The sequence below is a fragment of the Hirundo rustica genome, chromosome W (genome assembly GCF_015227805.2).
Source record: "Hirundo rustica isolate bHirRus1 chromosome W, bHirRus1.pri.v3, whole genome shotgun sequence".
NCBI classification, from domain to species: Eukaryota; Metazoa; Chordata; class Aves; order Passeriformes; family Hirundinidae; genus Hirundo; species Hirundo rustica.
In genome coordinates this window covers 15,644,363-15,666,131 of record NC_053487.1, presented here as the reverse complement: position 1 = coordinate 15,666,131, position 21,769 = coordinate 15,644,363, and the positions used below count along the sequence as shown (strand labels likewise).

General features: G+C 37.6%; 1 protein-coding gene across 6 annotated transcripts in view; it reads left to right on the top strand.

Annotated features, from left to right (window-relative positions):
- DIAPH2 (diaphanous related formin 2) overlaps positions 1-21,769 on the top strand; it is a 297,380-nt gene that overhangs the window by 109,952 nt on the left and 165,659 nt on the right. For all 6 annotated transcript variants that reach the window (XR_009208586.1, XM_058423886.1, XM_058423889.1 and 3 more), the window contains 5 exons: positions 6,131-6,232; positions 8,308-8,402; positions 10,104-10,205; positions 15,659-15,898; positions 21,003-21,132. Coding sequence is in view for 5 of the 6 variants with exons in the window: in XM_058423886.1 (XP_058279869.1) it covers positions 6,131-6,232; positions 8,308-8,402; positions 10,104-10,205; positions 15,659-15,898; positions 21,003-21,132 (669 nt within the window). In the remaining variant the exon portion in view is untranslated. The remainder of the gene's footprint in view (positions 1-6,130; positions 6,233-8,307; positions 8,403-10,103; positions 10,206-15,658; positions 15,899-21,002; positions 21,133-21,769) is intronic.

Sequence of the window (21,769 nt, the reverse complement as noted above, 5' to 3'; positions counted from 1 at the left end):
ACTCCTTTCTATCTCCCTTTAATTTTCATCCTCATCATGACTGACAGTTTTTGCTGTTAATTCTTTATTAAAATTATTCATTGATAATTTAAAGAAAGAAGGGAATTTCATATGAACTGGACATTTCAGCTCATAATAAAATGCTTTAACAGCTTCAATATCAATAAATAAAATCATATATATTTAAAAAAATTGGTCATGGCCACTTCTAATGCTATTCAGTAGCTAAATTAATGAACAGGTGTAAAATGATAATTTTCAAGAATAATGTATGCTTCCTTTTTTTTACTACAGAAGTACAAAAGTACTGATGGTAGAATTTTTTCCTAATTAAGTCTCTAAAGTATTTCAACCTGTTTGTGTATGTTTTTTGCCATGATTATCATTAGACTTGCTTAATGTGTTTCAAACTTACCTAACGTTTTGTTTAAGGTTTTGTATACCCTGGATGGGTTTGAGGGGTTTCAAGCAGGGCCCTTCCAGTGGGATTAGATGAGTTCCCAGCTGAAGGTCTCATTGAAGGCACAGCTGGAGCTGCACATGCGCTGGGAAATGTCAGTTCAGCAGCAAACAATGCCTTGCAGCATCTTGCATCAGCCTTTTCCCTCCAACACCAATAAACAAATGTATTATTGCTCACTTAATAGAGGTGTTTACATCTGTGTTTTCTGATCTCCAGTAAGAATCTGTGTGTGCTAAAACTGGCACATGCTCTCCTTTGGCATTGTCATAGTGGCTCCCCTTTCCCTCTTCTGTCTGAGGTAAATGCTAAAGAAAAGTCCACCCAAAACCTTCTACAGGTCTAACTGGTGTGAGCTAATTATGCATTAGTGGCTCAGCTGTTCCATTCCCCAGAACACACTCACTGCTCCAGACCTGAGCTGACCTGTTCCTTTCAGTGTTCTGTTGCTTCATCAGTTGTGGTCAGAGAGTAAGGAAGCTTCCCATCTTGTTTTAAACTCACCTTTTGTTTTAAACTCACCATTTCTGGCATGGACACCTGGGTATGGTAGTCACCAGCTCTCAGTGCTGTCTGTAAGACTTGTTGGTTTGGAAAAAAGCTGATTTTGAATGAAGATGTAAGCCAGTACCATTATCAAAGTGCTGAACTCCAAGGTCTGTATGAAGTAATACAGCTGTTTTACCTTCCAGATTGATTTTTCATCTTTCTTTTCTGAGCTGCCCTATGCTGTCTGCTATAAAATCCTTCTTTCATCTCTCCCTTTGGTTCTGTGGCATCAAACCAAAAAGTGTCTTATCTTTAAATGGGCACTTATGAAAGGAAAACCTGACAAGGGGTGGGAGGTTGGTCAGCAATGGTGTATTGAATTCTGAAGAGTATCAAGTATCTTTTTAATTGAGTTATTTTGCAAAATTCCATAATCCGTGGTTGTATTACAGTTGAATCACTGCTGAAATGGATTGTGTGATCAGAGCCTCTGGCAGAAGAGGGCTGAGCATGGCTTTAGAGAGCTCTCTGGATGCCCCATGTCATCTCAAGCATGGATGAAATGGTGGTGCAGAGATTCTAAGAGCTGTCTAATCTAGAAATTTTAGTAGCGTCTCTTTCTGCCTGTGAATTTGGGCTTGGTAAGATTGGTGTTGATGCTGTATTGTGACATCAGTGCAGTCACACAAGCATCTGGTTCTAGTGTTTCTCTGGTTTTTGTGAATTGGCATGAAGTGATATCATGGGTTGGTACAATTTTGTTTTCTGGATATAGAGAAATGTAAAATGTTTTTCCCTGCCCTAACCGTGGTGTGGGTTGGGGGGGGAGGACAAGGACCTATCAGAAAGCAGGCTGGGATATTGACAGCTAAGTTGACCAATGAGAAGTGTCAGTGTGACTTTGGAAGGAACATTTAAAACTAATCTGCTGGGACCGCCCACTCTCTTGCTTTGGTGATCGGCCATGAGGTAACAGGGTGGTCGGGCCTGGGCCCGGGCCGGGTTGGGCTCTGCTGCCCCTTTAGGTGGCCATGCCGGGCCCGGCCGGGCTTTCAGAAGCTGCTGCCTGCATGGAGAGAGGGGGGAGCCCAGGTTAGGCCCCCCGTTGCCGGCTGGGCCGGGCCGGCCCAGGCTTCTGAAAACTGCTGTCTGCGTGCAGCTGGGGGAGCCCAGGTCAGGCCCTTCTGCCTCTAGGCGGCTGGGCCGGGCCTTGCTGAGCCCGCTAAGAACTGCTGCTCGCCTGAGAGCAGCCTAAGTAAAGCTTTTTTTTGCAGCTTAGTAATAGCTCTGAGCTGGACCGCCCTAGATAAGACCGAGGGGTGGAAAAAAGGACATTTTCCGGTTTATTCTACCAGCCCAGTGCGTGCACGTGGCCTTTGCAAGGCCGGGCAAAAATTTAACCTTTTCTTAGCAACATGGAACTTTTAAAGCACAATTCTTCTTCGAGAGAAAGAAGAAAACAGAAGGTACATGGAACAGACACTGCATGAAGTCAGTTAGATGAGAAGTGAAAGAACTAATAATATTGGAATAGGATTGAAGAAGTGGACATTTTTAACCGGACTTTTCTAAGGTAAATTATGAAGAAATGAACTATTCTTTGCAGCATCTTAGTATTATTTGGGTAGAATGCTATTCTAATCAAAATTAAGGACTGGTGTAATAGAGATTTATTTGGGAACTTTGAAACCCCCGCTCCTGGGTCAAAAAGGAGGTCTCAGCCCTTTGAGACAAAGATAATTTTAGATAAGAAGAAGTATTTGTAAATAATACCCCAGATACACTGAGCAGCTCTGCGGATAGAACATCACAGTCTGTGAAAACTCTGGGTGGCAGCAGATGTGTGTGTGAGCAAACATCTTCATAAAAGATCTTAGAAGGACTCTTCTCCTAAAATAATGTGTAGTTATGTCTAAGTAGTGAAACTGACTGAAAATCCTAAGTTGTGTCTTTCTATGTTGTTCAATAAGAAAGTTAATAGTTTGTAAGAGAAAGAGGCGTGTTTTTGAAGTTTCATTCTGTTTTTAGTTTTTTTTCCAACTTTCTTTTTCTTCTATTCTTTTAGTGTGTGTTAATAACACTATGTTTGTTCATTTTTTTAAGCTTAAGCCTGCTTTGTTTATTTTTCTCCTAATCTCTCCCTCCCACAAAAGTATTAACACTAAAACCCCTACATTAATTGGTGTTTCTGCCTGGTTTTATTAAATTAAAACCATTACAAGTGATCTTTGAAGTCTCGTGTGGGAAGATAGAACTTTTTGGAAAGAACATATTCTCTGGCCTTTTTCAAGTAGAAAAAAAAAAAAAAAAATCTATCCCAGATATGTAATGTTTGTGAAATGGATGATCTATAAGTAGTGGTGTTGCAGCCCTTCAGGCTTGAGTAGGTGAGAGTAGCTGTGGTTTGTTACGAAACTTTGGAATGTGTGATCTGCTGTGGTGTAAATGCAGTTCCTGATTTTACAACCAATAGAGGAATGCACCTGCACACAGGTGAGGAGGGGTGATAAGGAAAACTGGTTCTATGCCCTGTACAGGCAGAGTTACCACTATGAATTCTGCCTTAGCTCACCCTCTGCATGTCTGTTTCTAAAATATTATGTGTTTAAACCCCAAGCCACTTTTTCTTTTTTGATACTGTAGCAGCTGAATAACTTCATACCTGTTTTGCATTGGGCTGGTGTAGCACCTTTGCCCTTGAACTCTTGCTCACAGAGGTGTTTGTCACTTGCTCTTTTTGATTTACGTGAATTATCACTGTAGGAAGAAAGTTTCCTTTCTGTGAGGTGGTATTTGTCAACAAAACCCACTTATTACTCTTGTTTTCTTTTTCTGCTACTTCTGCAGTTTTGCAAGCCAAGGAACTGGGTGTGTGTTTTATGCAGGTTTGTCCTTGGTGCTGCCAACTCCTGAGACAAGTCTGGTACCCTGGTTGGGGAGGCATGTGGTGTTCAGTGCTTTAAAGACTCCATCCATGGAGGTCTGGAGGCTTTAACTATTGAACAGATCAAGTTTGCAATAGGTCACTCATCTTCTTGAATCGTTCTTCTCAGCAGACACAAACCCAGGCTTTGCAGTGTCTGCTGTGATAAACCAGAACTTGTAATCCTTGTTGCCTCCCCATTGGACAGCTGATTTTTAACTTTTGGGTGGTTTTTTGTTTGTGTTCTTGAGCACCTGGCCTTATTTCCTTGTTTAATTGAGAACAATTAGTGAGAAGGGCCTGATTACTGGATGAAGTGTCACTTTAGGATTTTAAATGGAGCTCATTACTGCTAAGGGGTCAGTGCTGGGGGGAATTCTGAGGTTATCTGGTGATGTGCAGCTCAGGGCTTGTACAAGCACCAAGCCAGCTGCTCATGGGAGGCTTGCAGGGAAGTGGAAGGCAAGGGGAGAGCAAGGGTTGCTTTATTGTTGAATAATCTTTTTGGTTCAGTTTTCTCTGATTTAGGCTCTTTAGAGGTAGCTGGGGCTGAAGGCACTGCCTAGGACTGGCTCAGTTAGTGCTGGCATGAACATGCCCAACATAAACTGATTATTCAGGGCTGTAAACCCAGCAGAATTCCTTTATGCCAGGTGTTTTCCTGGTGGTAATGGGTGTAAATGGGAGACAAATACCTGTTTTCTACATTCTTTTATTTTTTTATTAAAGAGATTGAAACTGAGATTTTATGTCATTCTTCGCACTAAAAATTAAGAATTTTTTTCTTAGGAAATACCTGTAATTAAACCCATGATGGCTCCTTACAGTGCAACAAAAAATAGTGCTCAGAGAGCAAAACCGTATTCAGTCTGCTTGAAACTTCATCTTAATTTGACTTTCCAGTTTTTCAGTTACTTTTGAATGACTTAAAATGTTCATTAAGTTAAATTAATGTTAAGCACATTAAGAGTCTATTCCTTCAGTGCCAAATATGTGATATTTAAAAGGAAATAAATCCTTGTTAATGAGTTTACTTAATGCTTAAGAAAATTCTGCAAAAATTGACGGGTTTAAATTATGCAAAAAATCAGCTTATATTTTAGGTACTCTTATGCCACATTTCTTTCCATATAATTTAAAGTGCTGAATATAAGGCTAGTGAATCTTGCTAATTTAAAAGAAATCACTTTAAAATATACATTGTTTTTTTAGTTTTGCTCTTTACCACTGACAGCATAACTAATTAGTAAAAACATACCTTTGTTCAGTGTGATAGATATCAAATGATTTATGATGTTGGTTTTGGATGATGAACTTTTAAATATTATTAATGTTTCAATAGCGGGCACTCACGTGCTTCGAGGTAACAGCAAATCCCTGTATTTTTAAAAATGCTTGCAATGAATTGGAGCTGAAGTGAAATTTCATGGGTTAAAATACATAAATATTATCTGATAGTGCTTGAGAAAATTGTTCATGGTCATATTTTTATTTCTTGTTCTGAGTCATTAAAAACCGATATAGTCACGGACAAAGACCCTCTAAGCAATTAAAGTTAGAAAGTGGTATGTTTATTCACCGCCAGGCGGCACGGGAGTAATCTCTGAAAGGCGTGGCCGCCCCGAACAAGGCTCTTTGATCTCTATTTATTCTATAGGATCTTACATACAATACATATGCATAACCCCAGCACCTCTCATCCCCACTCTGTATTAAAATGAGGCTATTAGTCCTTCACGCATGTGAAATTCTTCTCTTGAATTGGGTCAGTGGTCTCAAAGGATGAAGTCAGGTCTCTGTGACCCTCTGGCATGATCCAAGGTCCCCTGCTTCATGATTGATTGATACAAAGTCCAGGTGCTGGCCATTGTTCTTACTGGTTTCAATCTGTTCTTATGACAGTTCACTTACTCCACTTTTTCTATAAACAAGCTCATAATATAACAGTTAGCTCTAGCTTAGGCATCTAATAATCATTAATCTACCATTTACTAATCTAACTTACATCTTGATCAATATAAATTGCTTCTAACCCTTAGCTAAAATCTTAACTCTTTAAGATCATGATTCAGTTCCTTTCAACTTTGGACATTTGCTTTGTTTGTTTGCATATTTTACAGTAGCCTGAGGCAGTGCAGTCACTTTGCCTTGAACTGATTGTAAAAGATGTATTATTATGGCTTGCTAATGCACTTGCTGTTAGCTAAGATTGAACAGTTGTAATAATGAATAGAATTTGATAAATACCTACTTTCCAGCCAAAAAGCCTGTAGAAGAATCAGAAGAAAAGAAAGCAGCTCAGTCAAAGAAGAAGATGAAAGAATTAAGAGTTTTGGATGGAAAATCTGCACAAAATTTATGTAAGTGATGTGAAGGTTGTTAGGGGCATTAGGTCAATGTCTAAGTAGCATCTACACCTCACTTTTCATAAATTGTCTTTTTTTGTTTACATGTGCAATTGCTTTTTCTAAAAACTGCTAATTTGAACATGAGTTTTAAATTCAGAGGTGCTTAAATACAGTCTGAATTCACTGTATAACTTGGGAAAAATGAAAAAAGTAACAGGGAAAAATGATTTAATGGGTTAGTGGGGTTTTTGTCAATTAATTCTCTCAATTATTGCTCAGGACCGAAAGTACAATTAGATGATGATCACTAATTTGGGCAGATCAGAGTGTGGGTGGTATAAATACGATAGACCAAATTCGATAAATCAAAATTTGGAATTTTATTGAGAGACAAAATGACAGTCTCGGACAGCCACAATTAAAAGGACAGCGTCGAGCCCGGGGTCAGCGCCGGGTGAACAACGATAACACACTCTGCCAGTCTGTTATCCCCCAAGTTCACATTTCTGGCTTGCAGCAGCCTCTTTTTATACACTGGATCACTGAGAGAAACTCAGGATTTCGACGGTTCTTCCTCCGAGGCATCTTCATTAAACATTCACGTTCCAGTTCTAAGAGTTTGAATAGGGTGGAGGGGGAGGACAATGCCGTTAATGGCTGTGGCCAGGTGTGGTGTGGAGATGTTAATTTCAGGAGGAGACGGTCTAGATATCGATCTGATGTAATCATCTGGGTCTCCGGGCTCTCATCTCCTTTTTCCGTCGTCATTGTTCTTCTTCTAACGTTTCCCGGCAGAGGCATTTTTGGGTCTCCCTTTCTGGTAATTCCAATCATTTTTATTTCGTGTCCCTCCCATGTCTTTCAGGCAAGAGAAATTCCTGTGCCTTTTCCGAGCTACTTTTCTCTGAGTTAACTCTTAACATACGGGATTAAAACAAAAACTTATCCTTATAGAGATTGCATTACATTTTATATCTTTTAACACGAATTAACTTTAGGACATATACCACAGGTGGGTTTTCTGGGATGGGGTTTAGAGGCCATTCCTAATTGTTCCTTCTGGTTAGAGCAATGAAGAAATAGAGGTTCAAGGGAAGATATTACCAGATAGGGTACATAGGTACAAGTACTACTGCTATAAATTGTAACAAACTCAGCCCCCTGGTATCATTTAACTTGATTCTTTCCTCTTTCATTATGGAGGGAAATCAATCATTGAGTAGTAGAATCTTTTCTTTGAATCAGAAATACCATAAATGTCACTAGTCCAACTGTGCCTATGGCAAATAAAGTGTGTAAACCCAAATGTGGGCATTTTTAGTACCACATCCATGAACAGAAAATGAGCTGTGACACAATTGATAGAAAACTTCAGATTTTGAAAGCATGTATGCAGGATAATCAGCCACAGTAGTTAGGCTGAATATAAAGCACTTTTTTAGTGTTATGCTTATCCATCTGTTAAGAATTCTTTGTAGTTTACTGAGTGGGGCTCTCTTGAGATTTTATAACATTCTGAGGTCAAATTGCTTTGAGAACTCTTATCTTTGAAGGGTTTGCATTATGTGTGTCTTGTATAAGTTCAGTTACCCTGAAAGTGGTAGAGTTAGGGCATTTTTCTTACTTTTGCCCAGCTCTTCATTGCCCCTTTGATGTGAAATTTTTTCTAGAATATCACATAAACATAATTTACCGAATTGTAAGTGCAGTACAGCTATTCATACATGGTTATGGAAGCAATAATAATAGATCAAGATATCTATTATTGGTTGAGTAGGTCTGCTTAAGTAGGAATGCAGATGTCATTCAAAAAGATTAAACTTTATTGGAAACTAACATTGCTAGAGAGCAACTGAGGCTGATTTTAAAATTAAAATTGTTGTCATAGTTTCATTTCTTAGAAAGGAAATTCATTATAAGTCAAACTGAAATAGTGTACCTATCTAGCATTTGTTTATATGGGAGACTTCTTAACTGCGAAACACAATTTGGACAGATATAATTTTTGAGTTGCTATAAATGGTTTGCCTTTGTATATCAATCTTTTTTGACCTTTTTGATTTTAATGATGTATTACTGAATTTCAGCAATATTTTTGGGTTCCTTCCGTTTGCCTTATGAAGAAATAAAAAATATTATTTTAGAGGTTGACGAGGAGAAGCTGAGTGAATCCTTGATTCAGGTATGCGAAAATACCTCTGCTTTTGGTTATAGCTTGTTTTCCACATAAAAATGGCACAAAGGAGTAAGAATTCCAGAGTAAGACATGGTGTTTCATTGATTTCACGTCTGCTTTTGAATGTGGTCACATGTAGCACTAAAACTGCCTTTCAAAGACACTGTTAACAAAAGAATTCCTTGTAATTTCCCTTTCCAAAAGGAAATCTTTGAGACTTCTGGTATTTCATCTTCAAAGACAAGCTAAAGATGATTCAGGCTGGTGCATAATGAATTTTTCAAGGCTTCTTGTGGAAACAGCTCTCTAACAGCTCTGCCTGTCTCTAGTGAGAGATGAAACTCCCTGAATGTTTCAGCATACTGCTGCAACTCCAAACCTAGCTGTAAATCAAACCTGCTCTCAAGCTGGCTGTGTCTTGTTTTGAGCCCAAATCTCTCAGCTGGAGAGTAGAAAGGATGGAATACAACTTCTTTATATCCCTCTCTGATTTCCTCCCTCTAGGAGAGCAAGTGTGTACATGGCCCCTTGTGGTCTCTGAGCAGTGACAGTTTAACAGAGAAGCATGGAAACCCTAAAAGTCACAAAGATTTAGCACCCCAGCAATGTTGGTGTTGTTTTATTTAACATCATACACAGATTCAGATTCCTTCTACCACACTGGGCCTTGATTTATCCTTTCATCCTTCCCTGTCTCCTGTTTGCACCTTCGTCCCATTCCCCCAAGGTTTTCTAAATTCATTTCTTCTTCCTTTTTTGGACCTGCAAAATGGTTCTTCTGGGGACTCTGGTCTAAACTGAGTTTCCTCGGTGTTTGAAAATAAGCACAAAGCCCTAATTATATTGAGGATTTGGTTTATTGATCAGAGATGTCAGATCAGATGATTAAGAAACCTTCAGGTTTAGTAAAATCAAAAATCAAGTGGGAGGAGCAGCCCCACCTTGGATAGCTGAAGTGCAGAGTAGTTTCATATTGATCTCCTCTACGACAAAGACATTATTGTTTGGATTTCAACTTGTGTATATATGAAAATTTAAATGCAATCTACATTTTTACTAAGTTTTTCTTAAAACAAACTATTATTCAGTCTTAATATAAATATTTTAAATACTTATCATATCTGTATTTTGACACCTCAAGATCATACAAAACCTCACAATTTTCTTTGGGGACATGGATAAGATTGCAAGCAAATAGAACTTTTTCCTGAATTCCTGTGTATTTGCCATCCAAAAGATCTGTACAGTGTTGGGATGTTGACCTTTTTTTTTGTAAGGTATTTTTAAGTGTACTTTGTGCACAGATACTTTGAATGTCTAATGATTGCAATTTTTTTTTTTGCTACTTTTTGCATATATTACACGGACCAGGTATTTCTTGATTGATATTAAATGAGCAAGATGCAACCATTAGAGCAAAAGGAGATTGTAGAGAGGCAAAACTCCTTGATGCTGTCAGACCTTGAAAAATGATACCCTAACCTTTTAATACATTCTTCAAATCAGAGACTGTAGCAGGGCAGTTGATGTCTGTATTAAATAATTACTGCTTTGATTTGATGTTTATATAATGTTAAAGCTGCGTAAATAAAATAAGCATCCCATAATTTCCTTGTGCATTTCCATGTTTTGGTATTTTAAGTGTTATTTTTAATATCCTAGGTGGTTTAACGTAACAAATTTGATATAATACCTTGTTTGTTTTAGAACCTGGTGAAGAATCTTCCTGAGCAGAAAGAACTCAATACCTTAGCTGAGTTAAAGGATGAATATAACGATCTTGCTGAGCCAGAGCAATTTGGAGTTGTGGTATGTATTAGTGCAAGGATTAACTGCGGAGTTCCATTTTGGCACATAAAAATAAATAAGTTTAGGGATAAAATATTTTTGTTAGTGTTTCTGCAAGACCTGCAGTAGGAAAAAGTTACTATTTCCTGATAAGTAGTAATCAAAAAATCTCTATAATATGTATTAGGCCAGCCTGGGCAGGGCCCTGACCAACCAGGGTTGGAACCAGATGATCCTTAGGGTCCTTTCCTTTTGAACTCCTCTGATTCTGTGATTCTGGGTGTTTTTCTGGAAGGAATTACAGTATAGCATTAAAAGCAACAGGCAATCCTGTGCCAGACCAAATTTTTTGTCTGCATGTCTTGCCTTGAATATTTATTAAACAGTTCTGAAGAACCCTCTGCCTTCAAGCAGATAAATTTCCATGAGTCCATAGGAGACCCAGTTACCCCATGGCACTGACAACTCTGATAAATTTGTTTTGTATCAAAACCTGTAAACAGCTGAAAGAGTTACTATGTCCATATTTTATATGTATGTATGCATACACATATAAAATATCTGTATTTATATAGACACAGACTTGTAAAATGGCTCAAGGAGAGGTGTGAATTTATATTGGAACTGAAATTGTAGCTTGTGTTCTGCTCCTTTCAGTAGCATTCAGTCCCTGGATCTGTTCAAGAGCAGTGTTAAAATGGCTGGGGCCTCTCTTGGAAGGAAATTCCAGCATTTCCATAAATTGTTTAATCCATGCTTGGTGGATGAGGGTGAGACACTGAGTTACTGAGTTCTGTGCCAGCCCTTGGAAATCACTTTCTGCTCCTGGTCTTCCAAAGACCTCCTAAGTCTTTAGGCAAATGAGCTCCTGTTTTCACTTCCCTTCATCAGCCTAAGAGATTAAAATGATGATGAGAGCCTCTGTAACGTGCTCAGGATTTCTCCCCAACTCCACAGGAACTTTGTTTGCTCTTGCTGGATTTTTAAGGCATTATATACATTAAAATGCATTAAAACTGAAATAGAGGCCTCTTAAAAGACTTTTTTTACTAAAAAGCTCTTATTTGAGCATAATTTGGCTTCAGAAGTGCCTTTTGAGTGATTTTTTTTTTTTTTTAATTATTTTTCAGTTGGGGAAGTAACAGAATATGATTTTTCCTAATGAGATTTTTGGAGGGGATTTAGAAAATGAAAGATATCAATGGCTTCTTTTGAAAAACTTCAGCCTATTGATTTCCCTTTTTTTTTTTTTTTTTTTTTTTAAATAAATGGCATAAAGTTCCAAAAATCTTTTTTTTTTCCCAAACAAAGATGAGGAATTTTGGTAGAAGTGAGATACATTATTTAGCCTTACTGCAAGAAGTAAAACATTGCCGTTTATGGATCAGTAACAATCTAAAAATCTCTATAAATATACATTTGCTACTTTCTTTGAAGCAATAATAGCATGCATATATATTTAAAATATAAACATATCAATGTATTATGTCTTTATACAGACCAAAACTTATCTATGGATAAATTATGTGTGTATATATTATGTGTATTGTGATCTATGCATATATTATATATTATTTTATGTATACACCTATTTATGGGTATATTCCCCCCTACCTAGATATTGTCAAAGTGAGAAATTCCTTAGGTTTTGTGCAGAGAGAATATCTGGAGTGTGTTGAAGGGAAATGCACAATGGAAGCAGGCAAGGTGGAGGTGTTAGGACAGAGGAAGCCTCTGAAGTTTGGGAATTCTATTCAGCTTCCTGCTTAAAAACAGCAAAGAAATTGGCAAAATTGTGCATAATGACCTTGATTTAAAGAGCTCTGTAGGCATCCCTCCATTTTACTGCTGTAAATTCCTTAGTGCTTCACCCTGATCTTCCTAACTTGGATCATCTCCTGCACTGCTCCTTCCTTCTGACTCATTCCCTTTTATAAACACCACCCCTGGCTTGTCTCAGCTGATATTTCTGGATTAGGATGCTGCTTTCCATATCTGGGGCTCTTGGATTCTTCAGAGTTAGGATTCCTGCTGGACTGAACCTGGGTAGGCTTTGCCTTTTCCTTTGGTTATTGAAAAAGCCATAAAAGTTCCCTTATTTCCCAGCAGTCCGAGGATGGCCATGGTCACTGTCCCACAGGTTTGTTTCTGAGGAAACACCAACTAGAGAAAGTTGAGAAAGTTTCCAAGTATTTAATGCAATATTAATTAGCAAAAACTGCTTAATCAAACATCTCCAAATGGTGCTGTTTGCCTTATGAAGGAACCAAGTTTCCTGAAGCTTGTTTGCTTATTCAGCTTTGCCATCTGCTTTAATAAAAACCAGTACTTTGCCTTGGGGGTCCTGCTTCTACCTTATTTCTAGAGGCCTCTAACTGCATTGCTGGTGCTAAAACGCTGGATTTGTTTCTGATTTTTATATCATTGAACTATCCATTAAAGTGGAAGAAATGCACCTGAACTTAAAGTCTTGATTGAAGTTCTTTTTTCCAATGTGTCAAATTAATTTTGGAGTTTCTCATTAATAATAATCTTAACCTTGACTTTAGGAATAGAAGACAGACTACTTTAAATAATATTTAATGTGTGTCCCCTTATTTTTATGTAAATTTAGGTGTGTTCATTAATTATTAAGATATGTTAATTGGATAATCACTTTGCCTATCAAATTTAATAAAGGTTGGAATAAATTGCTTAAAATTTGTGTAGAAAAACCATACTTAGTAAATGATCAACTTATTTGAAGGGACCAATTAACTTAATATTCAGCCGATATGTAAAAGAAAATTAGAACTGCATTTTCATTTAGGTGAAATGTTAAAATCAATTATGTATTCTAATTAGTTATTGGATCTTTTTGAAGTTATATCCTGGGATCAAAAAAGCCACCACAACTTCCTGTAAAGTTTGCATTGATGTTGAAGTAGAGCAAGAAAAACAACAGATTGACTGAATCAGCTGTGCAACATTAACTCAGCTAGGCAGAATGTTATCTGAATTCTACATGTAAACCTTGTGTTCAAGAGTTAATTTTTTCATGATACGGGAGCAGGTGCAACTTCAGTAAGGAACTGCATTTCCACTTCAGTGCCAGTTGAACATTTTTAGTATCAAAAGCATAAGTTTGACTGAGGAGTTGTATAAACTTGCATATTCTGTGACCCTTTTTTTGCCGTCTAACCAGTTCAGCTGTTATGAGCAGTCCTGGCTGGGAGGCAGACAAAGTGGGGAGAATTGTTCAAATTTATTGCACCTCCATTGGTTTAGAGTCATTCAGTCTTTTAAATTGAATTTATTGGCTGCTTGTTTGGCCTCATTGTGATTTTGTGAGCTGCTGCAGAATTAATCTTCCTGGAACATTTCCAGGGAAAAAAAAGCAACTTTAATATAACATAGGTAAGAGGCTAAGTTGTCTTAGTAAGTTGACAAATTTTTATTAGAGGAATGTCAGCTTTTTCTTAGAAAGTGAGGCAAAATTAATTGTGCTTTTTGCCTTTCTCCAATAGCCTTTGATCCTCGTTTTAATACAGGGTTTGAGAATTGAATTATGATAATAAAGCATAAAGAACTGAATAAAGAACTTGATTAGGTAGAGAGTTCAGACAAGACCTTTATGAGAGGCCAGAAGGGGAAATAATGACATGCAGCCCAGCACTGACAGTCAGCTGGAAAAGAAATATCCATTTTCTTGCTTAACTGTGTGCAGTGGAAGCCAATGCTTGCTGGTCCATGCACCTGTTTGAATGCTTATTTTCTTATATGCCTTTGACACTAATTTTATTTAGCCATAAAGAGCCATAAAGAATTTGAGCTTTCTAAGTTAATGTAGGCTTTGCTCCTTACCTAATTCCATGAGATTCCTCAAAGTTAAATATATGCTCATTCTTTCTCTGCCAGTGAACACATGCATTTAGAAACAGGCCTACAAAAGGGGAAACCAGGGCAGGGTGGGGCAAGAGGAACTAAAATAGCTTTTGTGGCCATCTTCAACTGATACCTGAAGGGCATGATGCATATAAAAATGTTCTGGGTTTTAAGGAAACAACCCACGTGAAACAGTTCTTGGGAAATTATCAAGATAGTTTTAAAATATTATGTAGGTCAGGGAATGAAATTAAAACTTACTGCTGGGTTGGTTGTCAAAAGCTAATAAATGATCAGTGTTCCATGACACTACACAGTATGAAGGAAGAAAGGACACTTCTCTGAAGTTTTAAGGATTATTCTTCACAAATGTTTGTCACACTCTCCTGTGGGCTTGTACATGTTTTGTTGCACTCTGGTTTTGGGATTGAAAGCTTTCACAGCGTTTTTATGTGTCATTATGAGTAAAAACAGCAATTGGAGATTGTTCTATAAAAGTTAAATCAAATTATGTGATTAATTTTAATTTCCATCTATTGCAGATTAGTGTAAGTAGATCCTTTTGAGGCAGATGTTTTCTGTATGATATTTCTGAAATACAGAATGATTAGAAGAATACTGTTTCAAGACTTTCAATGATTTTGGCTTATAGAGGCTCAGAGAGAAATTTGTGACAATGGAGATTTATAAAAAAAAGATCACTAGTTCTGCTGAAATGCTTCTTTTCTGATCCTTTCCTTTTCCTTGTTCCAGCCTGATCATAAGTATTGTTTGAGACCATCTGGAGTGCCTTCATGTTTATGTTCATTTTAGAATGAATTCATTATTATTCAGGCCACTCAAGTCCTTCCTGTGAAAGTTATTGCTGCTGCTCCTGGTAGCTGTTGGGAGACAACACTAGTAGAAAATTGTGGTTTCTTAAAGGACCATGGTCAAATTTTGGCCAACAGAGACAGGAGCACATCAAAATATTCCTGTTTTGATAATCAAGATCTGCGATTTGTCACATAGCAAAGCTTTTCTTGCTAAGTGCTTCAGGAACACCACTAATGGTGAATACATTGGGGAAGAAATCTTTCTATATTCTGCTAAGTAAAATGAGATAGGTTTGGGACATAATCATTCTTGCAATTAAATTAAAAATTTCAAGTGGTTTAAAAATGCTCAGTATATCTTTTCTTCCTAATTTAAATTTCTCTTGTGAATTACAGTGTGCTAATTGGGAGGAAATAACTGATCACTTGTGCAAAATACGAAAGACATGGCCATATTTTGTTACCTAGCCTGGTGAATTTCGTCTTGGGGATTTAAATTAATGAATCAGCATTGTAGATTACTTTCAGTATCTCTGTCGTTTGCCATGTTACAACATCAGGATTTATAACCTCCCATCTTTTTATCAGAGCAGGAAAGAATTAGTCATATGCTCTCTTTTGCCAAGTGTGAAACACAAAGGTGGTAGGATCTGGGATGCCTAGAAATACAAGATAGGAAATGAAAACATGCAGAAGTTGTAGGCTTGCTGCCTGCACAGCTCTGGGGTTTTTAATGTAAACTTTTCTCTTAAACAAGCATTTGGTTTTTTACATTTTGATGTAAATGCTGTGCAGATGAGCTCAGTGAAGATGCTGCGGGCACGGCTCAACGGGATCCTGTTCCGGCTCATGTTCGAGGAGCATGTGAACAACATCAAACCTGACATCATGGCAGTGACCCTGGCCTGCGAGGAGCTCAAGAAGAGTGAAAGCTTCAGCAAGCTCCTGGAGTTGGTGCTGTTCCTGGGCAACTACATGAACTCAGGCTCCAGAAACGCACAATCTCTTGGCTTCAACATCAGCTTTCTCTGCAAGGTAAGCTGCAGCCATAAAACACTGCATTGCAGCTTGGTGAAACTCAGGACACAGGAGAAAGTGCCCAAAGCAGGGAAAAGCATCAGGCAGTGTCAGTGTCTTGGATTATGTAACCAAAAAAATGTGTATTCTATTTCATCTGTTGAAAGCTTATCTCTTGTAACTCCAGGGGGGAGGGGAGCAGGTGCCTTCTGATCATGGCCCAGCCATTAAAACCAGGTGGGGCAGTGTTTCTTATCTCTTTCACTGCTCCTCCATCCTCCAGGGAGACATCTTCTGATAATGGGCCATTAGGGCCCACAAATGACATGACGCATTCCATCATCCCATTGTGAGATGCTCCACCCAGTGGGGGAGGAGCCAGCTGTTCCCAGCTAGATAAAACCTTGTGTCCTTCAGTCCCAGTTATCTGGTTTTTCCACTGGATGCCTGGAGGAAGACCGGACCCATCTCGCCACCACTGGACTTTCTACAGGACCATCTCTACTCCACAGAACCACATCTGTTACTCCAGGAGGATTTATTTGGACTGCTTCCAACACCCTGACCAACAAGGTGCCAGGTCATATCCCTGACTCTCTCAGGGTTTTTTCCAGGATCCTTGTTTGCTTCCTTGCTTCTATTTTTTGTACTACTACATTTGTATTTTCCTTTTTTTTCTAATATTCCTAGTAAAGAACTGTTGCTCCTATTTCCCATATCTTTGCCTGAAAGCCCCTAATTTCAAAATTATAATAATTGGAGGGAAGGGGAGTTACATTCTCCATTCCAAGGGAGGCTCTTGTTTTCCCTGGCAGACAACTGTCATTCAGAACCAAGACAGTCATTTACTGACTGCACCTCTGTCCTTAATAATGGACAGGAAAATGCAGAGTGAGCATTCCCAGGATTCCTTGGGTAATTTTAAGGTCTTTTTTTTTTTTTTTTTTTTTTGCTCCTAAGGAATGTATTTCAGCCTTCAAGCTTGTCTAGCAGAATTTGGGAATCTTTATTTTGCATTTTGTTATAATAACTCCTTTTTTTGACCAGTGACTATCATTTAGTGGACTTTCTGCCCATGATAAGAGAATTTTTTTTTTTTTTTTGAGTCAGCTGTCAGCAAGGTAGAAGATGTCTGTGTACATATTTCTGTGTGCAGAATACACACATACTTCATGATGAGGAATCCTAATGTAATGAATTCACTTTTCAATAAAACCAGAGTTTTATATTGATTTTTTTTTTTTTTTGCCTGTTTCTTGAACAATCTTAAAATTGTCTGTTTACTGGATGCAGTACTTACATTATACATTCTGGAAAAAAGAGAAGAAAAAAGGCAAGTATTGACCTGGGATGAATGTTTGGGTTTGGAAAATAAATGTTTTTACAACAGAGCTGGTCATTTTGTACACAGAGATCTGATTTTGTTACAACTTTTATTAAAACATGATAAAGAAAATAAAGTACAACCCAACCTCTCTGGACTGAGCTGGAAGGCTAATGACTGAATAGTAATTGCAAATCCTTAAAACAGATTATCTCTCTGGATGTTATATTGCAGTGTATGATGTTATTGAAGATAGAAAAGATTTGTAAACAACCTTTGGCAGAAGGCAGAGAACTTAATTTTGTTCAAATAAGAGACATCAACATCAGAATTCCTGGGATGTATCAAGCCAGAGCAGCTATTCCTGTGCTCGCGCCAGAGCATCTTCATTGCCTGAGCACGGAATGCTCTGTAAAAATAGAAGTACGGCAGGAAAAGTGCTCAGGCTGAGGGAGGCTGCTGTAGTAATTCACTAAAGGTGATATTTGCTGTGTTTGTTTAATATTTCAAAGGATCCAGCTGCCTTTTGAACCCCTAGTGCAGCAGGAGCTCCCTCAGGAGTTCCAAAATTCTGCTCTGCAGGAATGGAGCTGAAAGGAAAGAGGTTTGTTTTAGGGATGTGCAAGTACAGCTGCTGGTCCTATGGTGCTGAATTAAAGTGAAGAGAAATAGCTCAGTTTCAATAAATCTTTTGCAGCATTCTGGCTGGATCAATGTGTGGTGTATCTAAGTTCTGGTATGTTACTTTATGTTCATAGTGCAAATAGAACAAGACAAGCTGTTTATCCAGTCTGAGTATTACTGATGAGGGGACATTTATTGTCCAGTAGCCCTTGTTGTGGGAAGGGGGGAAAGATTTCTAGGGTAGGAGAAGGTCTGTAATCTCATAAAAATCAATATAGAGCCTTTTTATAGCTATGATAAACCGTCACTCCAGTGATGGTTTGTACATAAATTTTTCCTTGCATTGGCTGTCATGTTTAACCCTCACACCTGAAAGCTGCATCCAGAAGTACCTGGGAAAACCCAGCCCCCTCCTGGCAGTGCGTTATGGTGTGATTGGCATGGTTTACATGCTTTAGTCTGTCTAAAAGGGAGAGTTTTGTTCTGGTGGTGTTTTTCTGGTTTACAGAATTAAACATCATACTCTGTGTCTCCCTTGATTTGAATGGTTGTACTGTGTTGTGCTCTGTGTACCTTGGCCTTTGATCCTTTCCTAAGAAATGGGTCTCATGGTATTGACCCTCAAATTTGTTGCTTCAGCATCCAGCTGGTGCTGCTTTCTGTAGCCCACACTGATCTACCAGTTTATTTCATTTACTTTTCAACTGAATGTGTTATTTCCAAACCCTGTCTCTCGGGCAAAGAAAGGCCATAGACTCAAAACCTGTATTTTAAAATTTGAACACCACAGTCTCAAAAATTTATTCTGAATCATAGAATGATAGAAAATCCTGAGTTGGAGGAGACCCGTGAGATTCATCAAAGTCCAGCTCCTGGTCTTGTAAGCACAACTTAATAGGCTCTTTTTGCTTTTCATCCACTTGGCTGGAGCATGTAGAACAGCAGAAATCAGGCTAAGCCATTAGGTTTTTTACAAGCCAAGGAATGTTATATCTATTGGGCAAAATTACTGCAAGTAAAAACCTGAATATAAAAAGTATTGCATTTATATGCAAAAAAATTAAAACAATGGGTGTGTTATTGAATATGGTATATATTGAATAAGAGTACAGGGTGTGAATACAGACACAACCATGCTGTCACCTGCCCAGTTCCTATCTTTAATTTCTTTTTTAATATTTAAGTAGTATGTGCTAAACTACACTCAAACAGCACCTATCTTATTTTTCATTATAGAGTAGGCTTAGGACTTGATTTTTAAAGTACAGATATTGATTCTAAATATCAAGCAGACCTATCTGTATCCATTGTGTTAAAAATAAGGATGAAAATAGCAGAGACATGTTTATGATTGAGCCAAAGAAATGAATTTGATAACATTTTTTCAAGATTAATTAAATATTTACTACAAGGTGCTAATACTGACTCTTGTTATGAGGTTGCTCGTGGTGGCAAAACATGTTCCTGTTGTAATTTGAAAGCAAAATAATTTTGTCCATTTAGAAAAAAAGTGCTTTATCCACTTGATGATGTCAGAGAGATCAAAGACTACAAATCCCACTACTATTGTTCACAGACAAAATGAAATGCAATTTCTTTTTTCCATGCAGATGTTTAGCCAGTAAATCTACGATTTTTTTTCAAGTCAGAAGAACTTCTGTGCATGTAACACATTAAAGCCCTTTAACTGCATACCATTACTGAAAATTGTTTAGTCTTTGATTGCTGAATTGGTATGAATTAAATTACTTTCTTAATTGCCTAAATACCTTATATTTTTAAAAGCCTGTTTTTCCACTGCACTCATTTATTCCTAACTAGGTAATCCTTAAAGCTGAAGAGCCTCTATTAAATTAGAACTTCAAGTGATTTAGAGAATGAGAAAACAAATAGGAGATTTTACACATGCATTTATGTATTCTTCTTCAAGAAATCCTTTATTTCATTTGTTGTGTATGTTGTAGCTTACTTCTGTGTAAGAACTGTACCAGATGAGTAAAATGCTGTTAAAACAATTCTTTCTAGATGTATTACTAATTCTTTGTCAAGTGAAGTGTGCTCTTCTCAAAATCTTACATACACATACTCTGTTGCCTTTGTGAAGAAGAGGAAATCACTGCTTCTGCTAGATCTTCCATCAGCTCACACATTACTTCTTTACATCTGCACAAAAATGGGCAAACTCAGAAGTTTGGTCTTAAATTTGTTCTCTCATTCTCTTAAATTCATGATGTTCCTTTGTCTAGATGTGTGCACTCTGCCATGGGATTTAGCCATAAGTTAGCCGCTGGAAACATGTCACTGGTCCTATATTCTAACAGTTAGTTCCAATTTTTATATTTTTTACTAAAAAAACCCTCATTTCAGCGGTTCATGCACTCAGGCTAATGGAGAACAGAGTCTTATCACTTCCAAGAATACTGATTTATTCCAGGCCACTAAAAAGTGCCTCTGCAGTCGAAAGAACAGCAAAAATATACATTTACCTGTTATTTCCCATTGTGCAGTTTTCCTGCAGCTTTTCATAAATACGACTGGATGCATTAAATTTTCTTTAGCTGCAGTCAGGATTACCTTTGCTTTTTTGTTGTTGTCATTCTGTATTCCAGAAAGGCAGGGTACATTTATTTTGTGTGTCTCTATAGAACTGTTCTCCAAGTCTTTAGCCTAAAGCAGCATGGTTTAGATTTTTCTCTAAGAAAAAATAGTGGATTTACAACAAGGAGTTACTTTAATTTGACTGGTCAAAATGCCAATTCTGACTGTTAGCATGATGTCCAGCTATGCAGCATTTCAGGGATTCCTGTAGAGATTTGGCATTTATGGCATTGAAGGAATGTTCTAAATTCAGTTCTGTTTATTCTCTGTCCACAGCTGGTTTTTATCTGGGGGATTCTGAACTGGCAATGCTAAAATCTCAGAACTTTATGGACTGTCTCCAGGTCTTGTTCTCATCAAAATTAATCATTCTTTCTTAAAATACATCATAGGGTAGATTCCTTTTGTAGTCCTAAATTATGAAGAATTCAAGAAATTTTGTTTTTTAAATAATCTGTTTATTTGCAGGCAACCCGTGTAGGTAACTTTTTGCTAAGTTGAAGTCTGCAATATTAACTTTATTGAAATGTTTAAGAATTTTTTTCCTTTTTGTTTTCTCCTGTGCTCCCTTTTTAGATTCGAGATACAAAATCATCAGATCAGAAAACCACCTTGTTGCATTTTCTGGCAGAAATCTGTGAGGAGAATTACCGGGATATCTTAAAATTTCCAGATGAATTGCAGCATGTTGAGAGTGCAAGCAAAGGTAAGCAGACAAAGCACCTGAAGGTAATAGTTGTTTGCTTTGACATTAAATACTTCCACCATTTCATTTGAGAGTGTAGGGTTATGTAACCTGTAAGCATTGATAATCCATGTGGATCATGCCTTTCTGTTATTTACTGAGCTGAGAAGTCAGGAAGGAAAAACAGTAATAGAGCAACTCCTCTTCTGTAGTAGGCTGTGAAAATAATACAATTTATAATTTATATTTTATATTATATATAGGATATTGTAATATGTAAATATATTTATAATACAGATTATTGTATATGTATTGTCAGTGAGGTGCTTGAAAAACCATGGCTCAGGAGTTGTGTCAGCAGTGCAGTGATGATTTTGAGTCTCCCATCAAACCTCTGAAGAGTGAGCTCTCTGTGTGCAAGAAGCCTTCACACACAGAGTTCCTGCTTTCCACACCTGAGAGAGAATAACAAACATGCTCTGGAAAAATCCCAGGCTGCATATGAATAGATAGAGTTTAATTATGCTGCACAGGCAACAATTAATTATTATCTTTAATTGCAGCAGTCCAGGCTGGAGGATGTGATATCTTAGTTCATCTGTTGGACAGGTTTTCATCTGACACAGGCTGTGCTGCTTGGCACACTTGTTGCTAAGTT